This window comes from Etheostoma cragini, chromosome 8 (assembly GCF_013103735.1).
Source record: "Etheostoma cragini isolate CJK2018 chromosome 8, CSU_Ecrag_1.0, whole genome shotgun sequence".
NCBI lineage: Eukaryota > Metazoa > Chordata > Actinopteri > Perciformes > Percidae > Etheostoma > Etheostoma cragini.
In genome coordinates, this window is record NC_048414.1 from 2612854 (window position 1) to 2634113 (window position 21260).

Consider the following 21260-nt stretch of genomic DNA (forward strand, 5'->3'; position numbering starts at 1 on the left):
CCTATAATTTGACTTTGCAACGTCTGCTGTAATAGTGTATTATGTATCAGCTGGAGTGTGCTGCGCGTGCTTCACGCTACTGTTTGCAGAGCGTTAATTGTTCAACAGTGTGTATGCTCACATTGTTACAGTTATACTTGTGGTTATGGTTTTTGGTGTGGACGGGCCTTTATTTGTATTTGGCCCATTCACATAAAAGAACTATCACTGGTTCATATCTACAGTAAGCAAAGACTCCAGTCTGCAGCATAGTTCATATACTTCATTGATAAACAGAACTACACTGAAATAAATACATTCCTTCAGTACCAAAACATTTAGTTTTATTTCTCAGGGGGGAAAAATGTGCACACGTTCTGTTTCTGTAGTTTTTATAAAACAGTGTTTTTTCTTGTCCCTCTTAAAAAACATTTCATTTAAAGGTACCAACTTGTTAAACTAAAAGCTCAGAACCACTGGGCCAAGCTAAAGTTTTACATCAAAGTAGCAGTGTGTCACTTCCACCCAAATTTAGAGAAACTTGTTCTTAGAAACGATAATCCACCTGTACAGTAAGCTCAGAGGTCATTTCCTTTCAGGCTGCACTGTTTGAGTGTATAAATAAGCAGAGGAACAAAAACTAAAACTGCAGCCTGCGTTGTCTCTGTTCAGACTGTGGCAAAGCGGCTGGCAGCGTCGATGCAGAGACTGAAGAGGAGGCTGGATGGATCGAAGGTGCTGCCATCCTGCTGTCGGTGGTCTGCGTTGTCCTGGTGACGGCCTTCAACGACTGGAGCAAAGAGAAGCAGTTCCGCGGCCTCCAGAGCCGCATCGAGCAGGAGCAGAAGTTCACCGTCATCCGAGGGGGGCAGGTGATCCAGATCAAAGTGTCCGAGATGGTGGTGGGAGACATCGCACAGGTCAAATACGGTGAGAGAACGAAAAGCACGCTCTAATCTACAGCTGAGTTTACCACTGATGACTGGATATCAACCTGCTGCTCTGGTACTGTAATGTGTCCGTAGCGCAGACCATCACAACATGGTTAGCTACTAAAAGTTGACATCAAATCTGCTTGAATTGACAGTTTATGCAACTTTTTTTACTTCTTTTGTTCATTTAAAAAAAAGATTTTTGTAGACAACCATGTTTCTATTCATTCCTCAAAGTTAAAAGAAGTATTGTTGAAGTTCTGGACCCAGAGTGTCCCAGAGTCCCTTCCCATCTTCCACTGCCAAAAAAGAAGAAGAGACTTGCCGCTTTTAGTTGTTGTTTTTGGAAAAGTTACACTTCCAATTTTTTTAAATAACATGATATCCAGCTCTTGTTCTTTTTTTAGTTTGAATGCATTTATTGTTAAATTATTTTGGACAAAACCATCTAAAATATGAATGCAATGAGTGTAGTGTAATGAAACTCTGGTGTTCTATGGGAACTACTATTGGAAAATCTTTAAATGGTTAGTTAGTTGTGTGATGCATTTGAGATAACGTTCAGTTCGTACTGCCACCACAAAATAAAGGAAGTGAATAGAATGTAAATTTTGGTCCTTAAAGAATAAACAATAACAACCTCAACAGCAGTGGTTTATTTCTCTTGTTCTTCTGGATTATCCACAGAGCCTACTGTCAGCTTTATCATACGGATTGTTTAAAGTAATGGTCTTATTTTAAAAGCTGCAGAGGAATTATTGTAGTTTTCTTATAGTGACAGAATAAGATAGAAATATAATGTTAAGATCTAATATTAATAAAACAGTTTCTCTGTTTGTTTCTCAACATCACTATTTCATAATCAGCAGAAAACAAAAAAATTATAAAATGTTTCCACCCTGTCTGCTACTTTGGTTGATTTTGTTTAGGGCTTTACGATGTGAAGAAAATATCTAATTGTGATTATTTCTGTACTGATATTGCGCTATGATACACTATATTAAAGGGGATGATCAATTTTGTGTCTTTCTCATTGAAAAGTATTAAAATGTTAAAATTGAAATAATTTTAGTGTGATTTTGGAGAAGCTCCGTACCAAAGATTGTTGATGTTCATATGACCAACACAATGTAATGATGATGTAACCTGTAACGGCCGGATGGGTGAGCTGTGATTACAGTGAACCTGTGTGTGTGTGTGTGTGTTTGTGTGTGTGTGTGTGTGTGTGTTGTTGGTGTTCCAGGTGACCTCCTGCCTACTGACGGCGTCCTGATTCAGGGCAACGATCTGAAGATTGACGAGAGCGCTCTGACAGGAGAATCGGATCATGTCAAGAAGACTGTCGACAAAGACCCCATGTTGCTGTCAGGTGCTTCCACTCTTCTCCATTCACGTCAAATTACAGCCGGGTTCGGTGTGACCTGAGCTGTCACTGTCTCGGTCAGCCAGTTTCTGCTGCTGATGTTCATCTCTTTGGTTTTCACACCTACAGACGGAACAATACACCTCTTCTTACGCTGAAATAATAATACAAATACCAAAGAAATGATCTAAACATTACTTATCATGTAGCCTTATATAGGTTTTTAACTATTCTTAACAACATTGTAATGTGTCCTATTAAAATTAAGAGATGAGAACGTATAATGTATTGAAAACTGTTTTATTTATTGGTGGGCAACATATTCCATTCTTGTCTATGTAATTTCACAACAATGTGTTACAAAATGTATTCATGTTATCCACAAGAAAGCAATATTTTCTGATCTAAGCTGCACCCAATAACCAGGCATAGGCTGCTATGGTTAGAGTAGTGTTTCTATGACAGAGAGTGGGATATGACAACTATTTCACTGCTTTGAGTCACACAATTCTCCAAGCCTTGCCTCCAACACGGCAGGTAAACTAAACTAACTCATCTCTCCCTCAGGGACCCATGTGATGGAGGGCTCTGGCAAGATGTTGGTTACCGCTGTAGGTGTGAACTCTCAGACTGGAATCATCTTCACGCTGCTTGGTGCTGGTGAAGAAGATATCGGTGAAGCTGAGGGTGAGGAGAAGGCTGAGAAAGAGAAGAAGGAGGAGCGGAAAAAGAAGAGGGACAAGAGAAGTAAGTTCAGAATACAAAGCAATCTGTTTAGTCTTAAGAGGAACAGGATGCTGCTTACCATTTCTAATCATATTTCCCTGTTTAGTTCTTAATTAAGAGACGTACTAGTTGACATTTGTAGATCACAGACATAACCGAACTAAGAAATGTCCCCTCGGCCTGTAAATTTAGACAGACTTCATATTTCACTTTAATAACAACAACACTGCTCCTGACCATTAGAGGTAAACATCTAATAGTCACTCCACATCAACACTGTTTTTTAAAGTGGCGGTTTTCTGTCACTCTACCATCTCACAGAGCAGATACACTTTTATTATAAGATAAGATAAAGATCAGACCACAGTAGATAGATTTCTAATATATCTGTGCTTTCATGCTAAAATGATTACAGAAAATAAGCCAAATATCCAGCAACTGCAACGGTCTTTCCCACGCTGTGACAGGAGTGTGTAGATGAAGCATAAGTGGTTTAAATTTAGCAAACTTACCATCACCATCATGCGTCACCGATCTGCTTTGGCCGTCTATTCTCTGGTCTAGCTAAGCAAAGAAATGTTAGCGTTTCACTTACTTCGGAGTCTCAGCTTGTTTGTAACCGGCTGGCTACCCACAACTTTCTCTACACGTCTCCTGTTCAACAGACTTCAGCAGTTTGGATAACAGACACTTGGATGTCCTGGTGTTATAACATGTGAATTAACCACGGGAACTTTGTCTTGTTCACAGACTCATGGCGGTGCGCCACTGTAGAATTAAATATAGGGGAAACGCTGGATGGGTATTTGGCGTTATTTTTGGCATTAAAATATTATTTTTGGCCTGGTGGAGGTTCCCATTGGACTTGTGGCCTGTAAAATTTATGAATGCTTTTTATTAATGTTTTGTTCCATATTTATGACTAACTAACGACTGTTGAATGTCTTGCCTTTATAGGTAAAAGAGAAGACAAAGGAAAGAAAGGTGAGCAGCACATCACTGCTTCAGTACTGAGAGTTTCTGTTTATGACTCGGAGTAGATGTGAAGGCTGGCTGGTTTAGCTGTACTTGTCACTGTGGATTGTGGGTCCTGGTTTCTTCATGGTGGTTTTGAGCTGAAGAACCGCAGCTTTGTAACATACGTTTTGTCATTGAGCTGCCATCCCATTAATGTTTTCATTCATCTGTGTACACAGCACATGTTACTGTGCTCTGTGAGTGAATGATGGAACCTGTGGAGAAAACAGACTGTCATCATTCAGATAGTGTCGCACAGTCAGAGCTGATTAGTTCTCTCCTAATGATTGTCGAGGTGTTTCTCCTCCCAATTATGCAGTAAGGCCAGCTCTGAATAGCTTAATTAATTCATAAATGTAGTAATACATATACACAGACCTACTCACACCTATTCCACATTAACAATATTCCACAAAATTCAGTTAAAGGGGGAATTCGGGCTGAAAACTACACAACCGGAACATACAACCAGCAGAAATAGGGGCAAAATTAACAACATCTACAACTAAGATTACAGGTTTCCTTGACGTTAGCATGCAGCTTCATGTCCTACATCCTTCATAACAGGGAATTTCTGATATATAAATCTGTACATCATGATCTTCTTTGCTGTTGCTGTCTTTTAAGCCAATACAGTCTGTGCTCCATGCCATGCAGGACAATCAGATCATCTAATTGAAAAACTCATGTTGGTTTAGGAGAGGTGGTTCTGATCAAGCTAGTCAGAGATCCTGCAGTATAAGGGATCAAGGGTCTCAGGTGGACCTGGTCCTGGCTCCTTGAGGTCCATGTAGCCCCACACTGTGCAGTGGATGTCCCTGTGGTCTGAGCAGCAGCAGCAGCAGCAGGTGCTCCTGACTCTGTTGATGGTGATTAGGACCAAGAAGATTATCGGCCTTAAGCTCGGCAGCTGCTTTCTTCTCCTGCCTGCTGCTGCTGCTGCCTGTCCACTAATAACCTCATTACTGAGCTGGGATCAGCACGCTCTCTCTCACACACACACACACACACACACACACACACACACACACTCACACACACACACACACACACACACCTCTGCAGATACCCTCACTCTCTGTCACAGAGCTAAGTTGCCAGTTGATTCTGTTTGTAGCGTGGTTTATTTTTACCATGAAGATCCAGTGGGAACAGAGAGTGAGATGATGTGTTTTGGTTGGTTGATTAGTTTGTTTGTTAGTAGGTTAGTTTGGAGTTCTGTTCAGACCTCTATATATTGTACATGAAGGTACCCAACACAACACAATAAACCCGGGCTGGGATTAGATAAACACCCCCTACCCCTTTATGGCCCCACCCTCACCTGGTCACCTTGTCACAAACTCTGACTGACACTTCACTATGTTAACAAGTTTAATAATGACTAATGATCATAAAACTGATGATTTGTCCTGATGACAAAATGTCAACTTAGATGTTGACGTGTCTGTTCGTGAGTGATGGTCCTACTGTGGGATAAATAGGAAAGGTGCAACAAATGTTCATGGAGGAAATTGTAACATACTTTAGTGTATGATTTTGTGTTTTTTGGGCTGCCATAGTTGAAGTGATAGTTGACCGGGTAATTATTTAATTTAACTGCTTAGACACATGCCTTTATTTGAAGTTTGACTGATTAATGCTATCAGCTAACAGTTAAAAAGATTACTAAAACATTAAAAAAAAGTTTAGAATTTTTTTGCACCGTGAAAGAAAAATTGTTTATTGTACAATTTATTTCTTAAGTGCTAATTAACTTGGTCATTCTAACTCTGCACTAGTAAGTTACATTTAAGCTCTTTTTTTCTGCTATGTTAGTCTCTACTGGACGGTGCTTAGAGCAGAGACCTAAGTGACACGTGGCACTATATTGAAGAGGATTGGCGAGTTAAATCTGCCTTCCTACACACACATAGTATGCTAGGCAGACGCACAGCTGACAACCTCGCAGGTGGATGTGTTGGAGACAAGACAGCTGGGCAAGCGGTTCCAGGAAAGTGACTGCATGTGTCTACTACAATAAACGGAACATTGTGGCGGCACGGATAGTACGCAGCTGACCGCAGACGCAAAGCGCAGAAAGTATACCCGAGCGTCCTGGACGGTTGAACTGGAACTCCGTTGCCTGCTTAATGGTTATAGGATAACAATCGGTTAACGCGGGTCGGCTATTGCCTGGGGGGGGGGGAGTACAGTGGCTTGCATAAGTTTACACACCCATACTAAAGTTAACTAGAAAGAGAAATAAAAAATATCTTTTGTAAATTGATCTTCATGCCTTAATTAAAAAAGGAAAAATCCAATCTTTTAAGGACACCAATTTGCTTTGTTAATGAATAATGTATTGTAAATAAATACATTTTCTTTCTTTCAAATACAGGAGGGCACAAGTAGACACACTCCTGTGTTAATGCATATAATAATTCCCATAAAGGCCAGTTATTTTATGGATCCAGGATACTATGCATCCTGATAGAGTTCACTTGGTCTTTGGAATTAAAGTGGAACTATGCAGTTTTTTTCTTTAGCTTAATTTACCTAAACTGAACAGCTTCAGAGTCATTGGAATGGTTATATGATGTTAAAAAACCTGCTAGAAACCACAGAATAAATGGCCAAACGCCCCTTTAGCGCCCCTTTAAAAATAGCCCCACATCATCACATAGCCGTCACCATACCTAGAGCTTGGCAAGGGGAACTTTCCATAAGATCATGTCTTTCAATTCTCAATTTTCAATGCATTTTCATTTTAAATATATCTACTGGAAGTGTTGATTTTATCAACGGCACCGATTGCGAGGAAAAAGATTAACAGCAAAATAGAAGCAGTTGTCTGAATTTCTAAACACAATTATTTCATTGTTTGAATAGTAGCTTTAATTTAGGATGTATGGCAGACCCTTTTAAATAAAATTGACTTGACTTGAAATGTCAGAAGCAGAAGTTTTGACAGGTGGTGTCTAAACACCTGTGTGTTTTACTAACTTCCTGTTTCCTCTGAAGCCAAAAACAAGGATGGAGCCACGGAGATGCGTCCGCTCAACGAGGACGGAGAACCGAAGAAAAAACTACCAAAGAAGGACAAGTCGGTCCTCCAAGGGAAGCTGACCAAACTGGCTGTGCAGATCGGCAAAGCAGGTACGAGCAGAGACTCCGATAAATGGTGAACAGAGTGTTGATTTCACAGTGATGTAGACCTCATGTGAGGGTTGAACACCACCTTGCTGTGAGTGGAGTCCACTTTTTTTCTGTGCTCTTCAACAATGATACAATCCACTGGACATTCAATAAAAGGAAAGCCGCCACATCTGGTGGACATGACAGATTTGTTAACTCAGAACAGGAAACCCGCCTCAGCTCAACTCAGCCAAGCTGATGGCGTCACCTGTGACAGGTTGTCAAGTGGCTCGTTTTCAGAATGAAAGGGATGTCACCCTTGACCCTTGTCATGTTTTAACAGTCAATAGGGAAGTCAGCTGGCCAACTGGTCAAAATGCCAGAGTTTTGGTCCGAGCCTTGAAGACCGCCTGCAAGCACAGTATATGGTCGAGCAAGCTAGAGATTGACTGAATAGATGGAGCGGCGTTAGAACAAAGCACTTACTCAGAAAAAAAAAGAAGCCTTTTCTTATTTTATAACTACTACACAATTCAACTGTTGCAAGGATCTCACTATCTTTATCTACATTCATATTTTAAGACGCGACAAATGATAAATCCAGCTACAAAAAAGCCTGAAAGTCAGAAGTTAGAACGGAAGTACAAAGAGTTGTTGCTATGGGAAAGGCACACCAGCTCATCTAGTCGCATTGGTATAAAGTGGCAGGTTTTAGATCGTTGCAAGTTGGCACGTCGTTAGCCGTTGCAAGTTTTAACTTTAAATCCAATCTTTGGTCTGAGTTGGAATTCAGAAGTTGATAAAATTTGCTTATCAAAAGATACAGTTTTGAATTCTTTTCAGCAGAAGTTCAAGGGGACATTTGTCCTGGGCATAGTGCTACAATCTGTTGCTTCAAACTAGCACAAGGCATCATAATTGCTACTTTGTGTGAGTGTGGTAAAACAGTGATGTCCCACTCCTGTATGTGTTGTCCTTTTCCTGTATGAAAGTTGGTGTAGAACGCTACAACAATAACTCTGTCCTACTCCATTTAGTGCATGTATAGGTACTATACTATATCGATTCCATTTTATTTATATAGCGCTAAATCATAACAACAGTTATCTCCTTGCGCTTTTCACAAAAGAGCAGGTCTAGACAGTACTCTGTGATGTTATTTACAGAAACTCAACAATCTCCACCAAGAGCAAGCACTAGGCGACAGAGGCAAGGGAAAACTTCCTTTTAAGAGGCAGAAACCCCGAGCAGAACCACGGCTCAGGGTGGGCGGTCATCTGCCTCGACCGGTTGGGGGTGAGAGAGAGACAGAGAGAGAGAGAGACATGGAGAATTGTAGCAGAGGTTGTCGATCAGGAACATGGAGGCAGCTGGTTACTCCAACCACAGCTCCAGACTCCACAGCTCCAAAGCCAGAAACACTTGCAGGAAGTGATAGGAGGAGAGGGGCGAGAGAGCACAAAAAGAAGTTAGTAACATGCATTAATGGGATGAGGTTGCATACAGATGGAGGGGAGGAGGAGGAGAGAGGTGCTCAGTGCATTATGGGAAGTCCCCCAGCAGTCTAGGCCTATAGCGGCATAACTAAGGGATGGTTCAGGACTCTCCTGAGCCAGCCCTAACTATAAGCTTTATCAAAGAGGAAAGTCTTAAGCCTACTCTTAAATGTGTGCATGTGTAACAGAGCAAATTGCAGTAAATACACTAGCATTTGTGTTGTTGTATTGTGTGTTGTTAATTCTTATAGACCCTTTTTAAGATGTAGTATTGTCTGTAAAGTCATATCTGTCCTCCTTCATGTCCTAAGATGTTTTATGGTGATTATTTGTTGATTCTTAGGATGGTTTCTCTGCCGACTATAACACAATGCCCAAGATAAATTTCCCCTTTTAGGTAATAAGTATATCCTATTCTATTCTGTGATCAGGTTTATAGCGGAACTGAACTTACTATGTTGCTCTCTCTCTCTTCAGGTCTGTTCATGTCGTCTCTCACTGTTCTCATCCTCATCACTCGCTTCCTAATCGATACCTTCGTGATTCAGGGGGTCCACTTCACCAACGAGTGTCTGCCCATCTACGTGCAGTTCTTTGTCAAGTTCTTCATCATCGGTGTGACGGTGCTGGTGGTGGCCGTGCCCGAAGGTCTTCCTCTGGCCGTCACCATCTCCCTGGCCTATTCAGTCAAGGTCTGTTGGTATATACAGCATTACACAGCCTGTCACTCTGAACACATGCAGTCTGTCTGCAGCGTGCCAGCCTGAAAACATTCCGTCAGATCATGTTCTCTTGATCTTTTTTTAGGTTTGGGACATTAGGTTAGTGTTATTGAAACTGACATTGGTTTTATGTCAAGTAACAGTTCTAATGTCTTTTTAATATAATTTTTTCACCCCCTTTGTTAGAGCAGTGACCCCCCTCAGATAAGTACTGATGGACCCATTCGAGCCCCTCCAGACAATTACGAAGCAAACGCTGTTTATTCTTTTAGTACATTTTGAATAAAGAGCTCAGACTCAGTAACGGTATTTGCCTTCTTTTTTTTTTTCAGAAAATGATGAAGGACAACAACCTGGTCCGCCACCTGGATGCATGTGAGACGATGGGCAATGCCACGGCCATCTGCTCCGACAAGACGGGCACGCTCACTATGAACCGCATGACGGTGGTGCAGACTTACATCGCAAGTCGTTACTACAAAAAGTTGCCGGAGCCAGACCTGATCCCTGCCGTGGTCCTGGACCTGTTAGTCCAGGGCATCGGGGTCAATTGCGCCTACACTAGCAAGATTATGGTGAGCTGTAAAAATAGGCGTCCGTTCTGAAAGCTCTGTGAGTTAAGCATTTGGCTGAGAGAGCCGGTTAGTTTGGAGAGATGTCAGAGTAGCTCAGGACTCATCTGATCACTGTCTCCTGGATCCACAACACAGATCACAGCGACAGGTTCAGCTTTCAGAGTTTCCTCTCCTCTCATAAGAGTGTAGTTGACCTAGAATTGCTTTAGTCAAGGAGAACCCTAGTTAGATTAATGTTATTTTCATCTGCTGCTGCATTTGCAAGGTTAATCCCCACACCTGATTTTCTGATTTGTCATTAAAATCAAAAACTTGTCATGTTAATTATCATCCTGTCTGCTGCTGCTTCCTGCAGCCGCCAGAGAAGGAGGGCGGGCTGGCTCGCCAGGTGGGAAACAAGACTGAATGTGCCTTACTGGGATTCTCCCTCGACTTGCGCCGAGACTACCAGACCATCCGCAACGAAATACCAGAAGAGAAACTGTTCAAGGTCTACACCTTCAACTCTGTGAGGAAGTCCATGAGCACGGTGCTAAAGAACCCCGATGGTAGCTACCGAATGTACAGCAAGGGGGCTTCTGAGATCCTGCTCAGGAAGTAGGTTCACTGCTGCTGCTCACACAGCTCTGTGCTCAGTTAGATGATGATTAAATTACCCTTTTCCCCTCTTACCCGCCCCTAGCACCAAACCTGGGGGGACAGGGCCTTTCCCTCTGGAACCCTCTCCGCCAACACGTCAGACTTTCCACATCCCTTGCTAACTTTAAAATCTGTTTCAAGCTTTTTTTAACCTGTAATCAACCTAGCTGTTTCCATTTGTGTCTATGCTGTTTTGCTGCGCCTTTTTAATATTTATCTCTAGTTATTGTTGTTTTTATACTGATCTTGTTGTTGTTTTTCTTTGTTTTTACCTTGTTAAGTGCCTTTGTGTATCTTTTTTAAAGCGCTATGTAAAAGAAATGTATTATTTTTATTCTTCTTTTCTGTGGTTCCAGGTGCTCTAAGATCGTGATGGGGCCCGGCAAAGCCAAAAGCTTCAAACCTCGGGACCGAGATGACCTGGTGAGGAAGGTGATCGAGCCGATGGCGTCGGAGGGCCTCAGAACCATCTGCCTGGCCTACAGAGACTTCCCTGACGCTGACGGAGAGCCTGACTGGGATGATGAGGCCCACATCCTCACCAACCTCACCTGCATCGGCGTGGTTGGCATCGAGGATCCCGTACGACCTGAGGTACGTCAGCCCTGTCTTTACAAAGAGACACACGGAGGAAACTAGCCAATCGGAGTAAAAGTACACATTGTGTGATTTACTACTCACTGAGGGCCTGAAGAGGAGCTTCCTGAAACACTCTCTTCTGTTCTTAATGTTTAAGACTCTTTTATGTTTAATCTAAAACTACACAAAGGTTTTTTCCCCTGTAAAACCATTGCCTGCATTTTATTTAAGCGTCCTAAAGTTAAAAAAAAACAGTCTGACCGTCTGAGATGGAGGTCAGACAGAGACATTCTGTTGGAGGAGAGGCATTTTGGGAATGCTTAATGAAGTGTGAGAATTTTAAAGAAACAATTCTGATTTTGTTTTAAACTCATCAGGTGCCGGAAGCCATCAGAAAGTGTCAGCGGGCCGGGATAACTGTCCGCATGGTGACCGGAGACAACATCAATACTGCTCGGGCCATCGCCATAAAATGTGGAATCCTGCACCCTGGAGACGACTTCCTGTGTATGGAGGGCAAAGAGTTCAACCGGCGGATCCGCAACGAGCAGGGAGAGGTCAGACAATCAGAGCGGACCAGAAGACAGCAGTGTCTATTTTAAACAATCTAATCTGAATCTAGCGTTATAGATTTAACGTATCCCCGACATTTCTTTTGGCTCCTCCTTCAGGTCAACTTTAACAAGCTAGCTCCTACTGGCGAGACTTTAATAAAGGTTGAATCATCAGGATGTAGTATGTTCATATTTAGTCTGTAATAAACACTGCAGCCTCTTTTTAGCTGTTTAATAAAAGTGAGTTATTTTCCCTGGTAGACTTTTTATTTTCTTATTTCCTGCCCCAAGAAAATAATTAAACTTAACTTAACTTAGGTGCAACTCACACAGAAACTTTGAAGACTGGGTGCGGAATCCATAATGTAGATGATATATAACAGTGAGTTAGAAAAATTGTGGTCTTATTTCCTGCCCTGGAAATGTTCTCGCAGCCCCTTTTGATTCTCTTATGAACCCTCTCTGTACTCACCACTGCTTTAGGGGACACTAGCCGCAGTTTAGTCTGCTAAACTGATTAAAGTGAATGTGTTGCAACTAATACTTCACATTTTTATTCTTCTTATACTAATACTTCTCTCTCTTTCTGTGCAGATTGAGCAGGAGCGTATTGATAAGATTTGGCCAAAGCTGAGAGTCCTCGCCAGATCATCTCCAACGGACAAACACACCCTGGTCAAAGGTTAGAAACACTCTAAGCAGGTCAAAGAGGGCAGGGGGAGACAGACATACGGGTTAAACAGGCTGGGGACTAAGACAGGTAAGACATAGGAAAGACGTATTTTGTAAACCACATTAAAGGGCTTTTCTTGCATGTAAACATCCATGATTAGAAGACACAATTAAGAGTCAGTAAAAGAAAATGTGATCATATATAGAAAGTCAGAGACAATGCTGATATGAAGTCAAAACAAAGACATAAAAACTAGGGGCCACCCCAAATAATCAACGCTTTGATCAGACTTGCCAGTCTGCAACGTTCTGAAACCTACCAGCTTTCACCAATGTGATAAGACGCGACGGTGTCTCCTCTTCATAGCAACAACTCTTTGTACTTCTGTTATAATGGAAAGACAAAAAAGTCGCTCAGGAAGTTCAAGGTGGTCTTTGGGGTCGGGAATTCAATTGAGCATAGAAAAAAAGGGAAATCCAAGGCCTTCTTCTTCTAAATTGTTTAAAAAGCCTTTATTTCACTGGCTATTTCATAATAGAAAATTTAAAAGACATATGGAGAGCTGTGTGTGTGCTTCCCAGACAAACAATTTCCCCTTTTCTGTACGCTGATCCGAAACACCTGAGTGTAGTGAACAGTTTTTTAGTTTTCTTGCATGTAAACATTTACAGCCAGCTACCAAATGGATTTTTCTTGGCATATTTTAATGTGGTAACTCAACTTGTCACTCAGGTGTTTCTTAGTCGGCGACACCCCTAATAAAAACAAAATAAAAGAGATAAAACACAATGAGGAGAAAAAGCGTACATTAAAGGCGGTCAGAGTTCGGACTCATCTTCATCCTCTTTAGTTCATACGTGTGTCTCCGCTGTGTGTCGTCATCTCAGGAATCATCGACAGCACTGTGCTGGAGAAAAGGCAGGTTGTCGCGGTAACCGGAGACGGCACCAACGACGGCCCCGCCCTCAAGAAAGCGGACGTAGGCTTCGCCATGGTAAAGATTTTCATTCATGCTTCTAGCTAACTTTGTAACACTTATGACTTGATTTATAAAACTGAAAATACAGTTATCAGTGCGTTAATAATTATGATGGAATTTTTAGTTAGCAATCTTTACATTTTCAAGGTTTGCAAGGTGTATGTAAGCTGACCTGCGTGCTGTGTTCTGCAGGGCATTGCCGGGACGGACGTGGCGAAGGAGGCGTCTGACATCATCCTGACAGACGATAACTTCAGCAGCATCGTGAAGGCCGTGATGTGGGGCAGGAACGTCTACGACAGCATCTCCAAGTTCCTGCAGTTCCAGCTCACCGTCAATGTCGTCGCCGTCATCGTGGCCTTCACCGGAGCCTGCATCACACAGGTCAGAGCCGCCGGACGCCGCCGCTGCCGCCTACATTAGGGGTGGTTAGACAGAATAACAATGGCTTAGCAATCTAGTCCAGTCCAGTCCAGTTGGCAGCTGTTCATAAAATCCGTTTGAACAAAATAAATTATAACTTTACACACATTACAGTACAAATCTCCATTGATGCTGATAAGATTTACTTCTTTAGTGTTCAAATATGGTATTGAAAGACAAAACATTTTTGATACTCAATACTATTGAGACAATTGCGAATGTGCCTAAAAGTAGCTAAGTCTGGTACCCAGCCCTACTTCGGACAATGGCTGACAAATTAGGTGCGGACTGTGTCCGAAGTGTCCTTCTCATATGCAGTCTCCCCTACTGGAAATACTAAATTTTCGCAATTTTCTAAATTGATACGGTAGAAATGCTTAATTTTGAGTCTGATGGCCTGACCTCAGACATATCATTCATTGTCAGAATTTATGGAGAAATATGTCTTAACAGCATCTTGACTTCAATTGATACATTAGAAATGCTTGATTTTCAATATGTTCAGGGTCTGAGTTTTGAATGTCTTTTAATTTAGTAATTGTCAGGATATTTTTTTCTAGCCGCCCAAAATCAAAGAATATATCCATAATGGTGGATTTTTTATTTTTATTTATACAGGACAGAGTCAAAGTTAAAGTGTCTTTATTAACATGAGAGGTGACATGGTTTACACTTCTCTGGATAAAATCAACACAACAGATTAAGCATACAAAATGACATACAATCAGTATTACCTCTAAAATTAAATACTCTCAATAAAAAAGTTGACTCTATAGACTCGTCAAAGACAAGATAATTTTTTAGTGTGAAGACAGGGGTTTTAAAATGAGGTGAAAAACTTAGTCCAGATAGATGCCGCTTGTGGTTTGTCTGCTGACAGCCTGTGTGTGTGTGTGTGTGTGTGTGTGTGTGTGTGTGTGTGTGTGTGTGTGTGTGTGTGTGTGTGTGTGTGTGTTTGTTTTTGTGTCTTTGTGTCTTCGGTCTGTGTGTGTTTCTTTTTTTTTTTTAAGAATTTGATTGAAGTTTTACAAAATACATGTTATAACAATTAAACATTAGCGAGCGAGAAATATAAAACAAAATACAATAGAAATAACAATTTACAAAGCATAACATACATTATAAAGTGCAAAGAACAGACTATAAAGTGCTAAGAGTTTAAAGTGCGAAGAATTACAAATTAATGATTTCCCAAGGAAGGAGCTGATTTTTGTCCAGAGCTTTTCTCCTTCTCAGCTCGGCGAGTATTTGCTTGTAAACGTCATCGCTGGATACAAAGGTCTGTTGTATAGTCATTAAGCATCTGGTCTTCCATAATTTGAGACACACTATACATATTATAATCTGTAAAAGCTCTTTATCTGTTTCTAAAACACTGTTGTCCATTGTACAATACATTACACTTTTATATGACACATTAAACTTCACACCACATACTTTGAGTTTGTCCCAGACCTCCTGTGCTCTAAAACAGTCCATGAGGAGATGCTGTTGTGTCTCATCATCGTTGCATGTGGTCATGGGACAGGTTTTAGTCTTCACATAGCAACTGTGTGTGTTTCCAGGATTCTCCTCTGAAAGCTGTGCAGATGTTGTGGGTCAACCTCATCATGGACACCTTCGCTTCCCTGGCTCTCGCCACCGAGCCGCCCACCGAGGCGCTGCTGCTCAGGAGCCCGTACGGCCGCAACAAGCCGCTCATTTCCCGTACCATGATGAAGAACATCCTCGGACACGCCGTCTACCAGTTGACTGTTATCTTCACCCTGCTCTTTGTAGGTCAGTGAATGCACCACAGCCTCCCCTAACCTGTGAAAAATCCTAACTACGAAGCACTTAAAATAATCATTAAGTCGTTATTGGTGTTAATGAACAGGATTTTGATCGTCAAGCATGGAGAATAGAGCTGCAAAGATGAATTGATAAATAGTCAACGATTCACTTAATCGCCAACTATTTTCATAATCAATCTAAAAAGAGTAAAAATTATCTGATTCCAGCTTCTTAAAGGTGAATATTTTCTTGTTTCTCAATTATCAGATTAAGAATACTTTTAATTTGCAGTTGCTCCCAGTCAGATTCAAGGTAAAAAGAAGAGTAAGATAATCAGTAAGTGTGTAAATGTAACAAAGCTACAGTCCAAGAAATGAGAAGGTTAAGTAGAAGTAAAGTGACATTATGTTAAAATTTAAGATTGGTTAAAAAGATTGTTGCTAAAACAATGGTTTGTACAAAGGCTATGTTATTGCTGTGTCAACATAATTAAAGAACAGTGTGAATATATATAGCAGCAGTGAAGAAATGGCAGATATTGCACATGTACCTGATAAATTATTGCAATGTGTACTTATTGTACATAATGGTTTTAGTCACAACTCTGTGACAGTAAACTGAATATCTTTTGAGTTGTGGATAAAACAAGACATTTGAGACATTTGAGAATGTCATCCTGGGCTTAGGGAAATTATAGTTTTTTCAGTTTTCTGACATTTATCAAGAAATTAATCAAACGGTCCGTTGCAGCCCCGGTGAAGAGATGCAGTTGATTTCTTCCCCTGCTTTCTTCGACTCTCCCTCTCGCAGGCGAGAAGTTGTTTAACCTCGACAGCGGCAGGAACGCCCCGCTGCACGCCCCGTCCTCGGAGCACTACACCATGGTGTTCAACACCTTTGTCCTGATGCAGATCTTTAACGAGCTCAACGCCCGCAAGATTCATGGCGAGAGGAACGTCTTCGAGGGCGTCTTCAACAACCCCATCTTCTGCTCCATCGTCCTGGGAACCTTCATCATACAGGTAACCTGTGAAGGGGCCAAAGCAGTCGCTTCACTGGCTCAAGTTTACAAATACGACAAACTTTACTGTCCACAGATGTGAACTTTTGTCTTCGGTTTCAACAAGAATACAAGACAGACTGGACATTATAAAAGTACATAGCCAAGACGGACAAAACCAACAATAGATTTCATTAAAAAGTGACTTTACAAAGTACATAAACAGATAAACAACACACCCAACCCAAATATGGGAGCAGGCCAACACATAAACACATAAACAGTGGCGCACACACCAGACAAAAGCCACTACCTTATGTAGCGTTTAACTCAAGCTAATTAATTAGCTAGTAAGGTGCGATTTTTGGCGGCCAGCCTTCCAAAAGACAGCACAGGAAATGGAGTCTCATTTCACCTGTGCAGGAGACTCTGGCTCACACACCGACCTTCCTATCCACAGACAGCTGTAGGCGTGAACCGGTGTTGATGTTCCGTGCATTGTTGAACACATGCAGCCACTTTCCTGAAACTGCTTGCGGGACTGACACAGCGGCGTGTGAGTCCGAGCCCGTCTCCGGCGCCTCCACCTGCAGGTGGTCAGCTGTGTGTCTGCCTGGTGTAGGGCAACTCTCGGATGGCAGATTTAACTCGCTGGTCCTCATCAATATAGTTTCATGTGTCACGTAGCTCTCCCCAAGCAGCAATAAAGGAGCTTAAAACACAACTTGTGATGTGATCTGGGAGTTTGGTGTGTGTCGCGATTGTGCCTTCTCACAGCGCAACAGCGTGTTGATCTTTCGGTCTCATATCGCATGTCGTTACAGCCATAATGCTGTGCATAAAACCTGCACTACGGACGTCTGTCTTGCCCTTCATTCCATTTTTAAGTACAGTTCCCAATGTTTTTTAACCCTGAAGATAGGAGATCCAATTTGCTGTGTAATGGATGGGAGGGGTCACTAATAATTTACAGTGGAAAAGAGAGGTAAAAGATTCCCCTGTATGATGTTGTCTCTCTCTTTCTCCCTGCAGGTCGTCATCGTGCAGTTTGGTGGTAAACCGTTCAGCTGCGTGCAGCTGAGCATCGACCAGTGGCTGTGGTGTGTCTTCCTGGGTCTCGGCAGCCTCCTGTGGGGACAGGTGAGACGCTGTTTACCATTATAGACAGGAAATGATGGGAGATGGGGGTGACCTACTTCAGACGTTACTAGCCAGACTAGAACTGGGGACGTTGTGATTTAACCCGTTTGTGTCAGATGCTTCGCGCCGACAAGTTGCATCTACCACCGGTTACTGCGTTTCGCAACTCTGAACCTCCTGCCGGCCGCTGCGTGGCTCAGCGTTTTGTATTCGTCGGTCTTTCCATGACGCGTGCAGCCGAGAACGCACTTTCATTGGTTCAAACACACATGAGGTGGGTCTTGTTGGCTATTTAAAGCCACGTGACCACCAAAATGTACTGTGGTTTGTTGAAAATCACGTCAATCAACCAGACAAACATGTGCGTTTGTTTATGAATTTTTGAGAGACGAGCGAGAAAATGGCTCCAACAGAGGAGGATTTTGACAGCGAGGGCAGTGACGTTGAGTTGGAAGATAGAGAGGAGTTTGGGGGGGAGGCTGTGGTAGATGATGATGATGATGATGATGAAGAAGAAGTTCTGGATGATCCTTTGTGCCACGCAGCAGCTGGCAGGAGGTTCAGAGTTGCGCAACGCAGTAACCGGCGGTAGATGTAATGTGTCGGCGCGAAGCATCCGGCACAAACGGATTAATAGGCTCGCATAGCCAGACTTTACTCCACTGCGCTGTGGCTACACCACAGATGCATTGTGGGATAGGAGAACAAACATCTGGGTTGTTTGAATTTCTTTGAATCAAATCTCTGTTGTCTTGGGCGCTGCTAAACTACAGACGCAAAGACGATGGCTCTGTAAAGTCTTGGAAGGAACTTGTTTTGGTGGAACATTTGCACCCCGCAACAGAAAACGCCACATACAATATTAAATGAAGTTAACTGTTCACACAATGCAGTAATATGACCTTAAATTAGCTGGATACATGGTGAAACCTCATTGTCTCTAATCAGTGTATCGCCGTGGACTTTGTCAACAGCAATCCAACCAATCCGTCCCAAAACGTCCCATTAGAGGAAATATTGGAAACACATTCTTTGTTAATCTTGACAATCATTCCCTGCCAGATTTACCTCAAAACTTGCCGTTTTGAGCGTGTAGCTACCTCGAAGTTTGTTGTAATGTTTTACCGTGGTGAACAGCAACACACAACGGGATGCCGGGGCTTTATCCTGGAAATGTACTTCCTTTGATCCGGACTATTTGCAGCTGGTTTTGAACTAAAGATCTGTCAATGCACCTCAACACGTCTCCATAGGTTTCACCCAAAAAGCCGTCCAACAGCTGGATGAGCATTATTCCTCTGAAAAGGGATTTAAAAAAAGAAACGAAAACCAGGAGCGAGAGAAGAGAGTTTACATCAACGGTTACTTAATAAACGCTGCTCTTATTAAAATGGGATCAAATACACAGATAAAACAGGGAGTATGGATATAAGCAACGCCCTGGATCTCATTATTAGACAAGAGAAACTGTCAGAAACCATGTTGAGGGAACAGGAAGTGCCGCTGCTGTGTGAGACTGGGGTGTAACGTTTGTGTCGGTCCCCCTCTCAGCTGGTGTCCAGCGTCCCTACTCGCTGGCTGCGGTTCCTGAAGACGGCTGGTCACGGCACGCAGCAGGAGGAGATCCCTGCGGCGGAGATGGAGGAGATGGAGGACCAGGACGAGATCGACCACGCTGAGATGGAGCTGAAAAGAGGCCAGGTGCTGTGGTGCCGCGGCCTCAACCGCATCTCCACGCAGGTACGACTCCCTGCATGTCTCCCCCCCCCCCCCCCCCCCCCCCCCCCCCCCCATCGCTCTCCCCTTTTTCACCTGGCTGACCTGTGCATTTAAAGGTGGAAAAGCCCCCAAAAAAATCAGAAAGAAAATAATCTTGACAAAAAAAAATACTTCATGACAAGCAGTTTAAGCCTCCAAAATCTTTCCGCATAGACGTCACTTTTACTTAAATCTTTTGTTTCTGCGTCCAGACAAAAGAGAACAGGAAGTTTAAAAAAAAAAACGTACTCCACTGGATTAACTGTAGCCAATGGCAGAGCGATCTTCTTCTTATATAATAATAATAATATATATTCCTTTATTGAAATTTAAGAGAGCTATCTGCAGTGGCAGGTCATCCAGTGGTCTGTCAGGAGGACCAACGTCAGCCAGTTTCACAGATCAGGGGAACGAGAACGGACTTTCTTACTTCTTACTCTTACTTTCATGAAGCTTTAAGCATGGGCCAAGGAAGAAACCATTACATCTGAGAGGGGAACCTATCAAAGGCGGATACTGGCTTTATTTTTTTATTAGCGCCAGCAACTTAAACTTCCAACATGTCGGCTGTGTGGCGGTATTTCAAGATATGTAACACGGACAACAAACTTGCTGTTTGCAATACCTGTAAAGCAAAAGTGATGCAATGAGGCGTGAAACAACTCATACGACAAGTATGATTACACATTAAGAGCTTTTATGTTGAGCAGCACCGAGACTTCAAAAAGTAAGAAGGTCAGCAGCTTCTACGTCGATATACGTTCGTGTCAGAGCGGGTGACGGTTTTGGTAATCCACTGCAAGGGACTTGTCTCTCTGTACTTCGCCTGCGTCTTGTCTCCAGGACGTTCTGTAATAAATAATAAGAATAATTTATATTTTTTAAAAGCCGCCTTTCTTGGCACTCAAGGACGCCAGTACACTCGATACTCACACTGCAATCGTGAATCTACTTCCTTCCTAAACAAAAATAACAACCTTTGGGCCCAGTTGTTAAGCCCAACAATACCGATTTAAGAAAACAATATTTGAGATTATAACAAATTTGACTTTTTCCCTGAAACTTTTGTCCTCTCTCGGATCATTTATTTTCTCGCAAACAAATGTAGCTCTATAAAACCAACATGTTATATTCTTTAACACTTATAGACCAGGCCGTATTTTAACTCTCGAGACTTGGCAGCTGTGTGACATAAGGCTTGGGCTTCTGTGTGATGATCCCGACTGCACTAAGTTAAGAAAAAGACCACGATGGAAGCCACATTAAACCCTGAGCTGACTGTTTTCCCCCCCTTGTCTCTCAGATCCGTGTAGTGAACGCCTTCAGAGACAGCGTGTCCCCCTACGAAGGTCTGGAGACGCCCGAGTCCCGCAGCTCCATCCACAGCTTCATGAGCCACCCTGAGTTCCGCATGGAGGACTCGGTGAACCACATCCCCCTGATCGACGAGGCCGAGTGCGAGGACGACCCCCCCATCAAGCGGAACTCCATGGTCCTCCCGCCCCCTCTGACCGGACTCTCCGCCACGCTGCCGCCCCCCCCGCCCTCGCCCTCGCCCAACCAGAACAACAACGCCGCGGAGCACATCGCCCCGCTGCCCGGCATGATCGCGCCCAACTCGCCGTGTCCGGGGAGCCCGATGCACAGCCTGGAGACGTCCCTCTGAAGCCCCCCCACCCCCCCCCCACAAGACCGGACCACTTCCTGTTATGATGGTCTGTCCTTAGGCTACTGGGTTTTCACGGCAAGAGTTAACTGGTTATTCTGAGATCATTGTTAAAAAAAAAAAAAAAAAAAAACTATCTTTTTTTAAAA

The 21260-nt window shown here is 42.8% G+C and overlaps 1 protein-coding gene across 2 annotated transcripts in view; it reads left to right on the forward strand.

The window, feature by feature from the left end:
- The window catches only part of LOC117948830 (plasma membrane calcium-transporting ATPase 1-like), a 33792-nt gene extending 12572 nt beyond the window's left edge, over positions 1 to 21220 (forward strand). The window contains exons 4-21 of one of the 2 annotated variants that reach the window (XM_034878699.1): positions 652 to 909; positions 2155 to 2280; positions 2842 to 3021; positions 3958 to 3984; positions 7021 to 7155; positions 9108 to 9322; positions 9685 to 9927; positions 10283 to 10524; positions 10923 to 11160; positions 11523 to 11702; positions 12294 to 12381; positions 13260 to 13366; positions 13544 to 13735; positions 15340 to 15553; positions 16358 to 16569; positions 17580 to 17687; positions 19239 to 19427; positions 20749 to 21111. In XM_034878699.1, the coding sequence (XP_034734590.1) occupies positions 652 to 909; positions 2155 to 2280; positions 2842 to 3021; positions 3958 to 3984; positions 7021 to 7155; positions 9108 to 9322; positions 9685 to 9927; positions 10283 to 10524; positions 10923 to 11160; positions 11523 to 11702; positions 12294 to 12381; positions 13260 to 13366; positions 13544 to 13735; positions 15340 to 15553; positions 16358 to 16569; positions 17580 to 17687; positions 19239 to 19427; positions 20749 to 21111 (3317 nt within the window). Of the gene's footprint in view, positions 1 to 651; positions 910 to 2154; positions 2281 to 2841; positions 3022 to 3957; positions 3985 to 7020; positions 7156 to 9107; positions 9323 to 9684; positions 9928 to 10282; positions 10525 to 10922; positions 11161 to 11522; positions 11703 to 12293; positions 12382 to 13259; positions 13367 to 13543; positions 13736 to 15339; positions 15554 to 16357; positions 16570 to 17579; positions 17688 to 19238; positions 19428 to 20748 lie in introns of both variants that reach the window. The other variant, XM_034878700.1, reaches the window with a different exon arrangement.
- Positions 21221 to 21260: the final 40 nt, after the last annotated feature.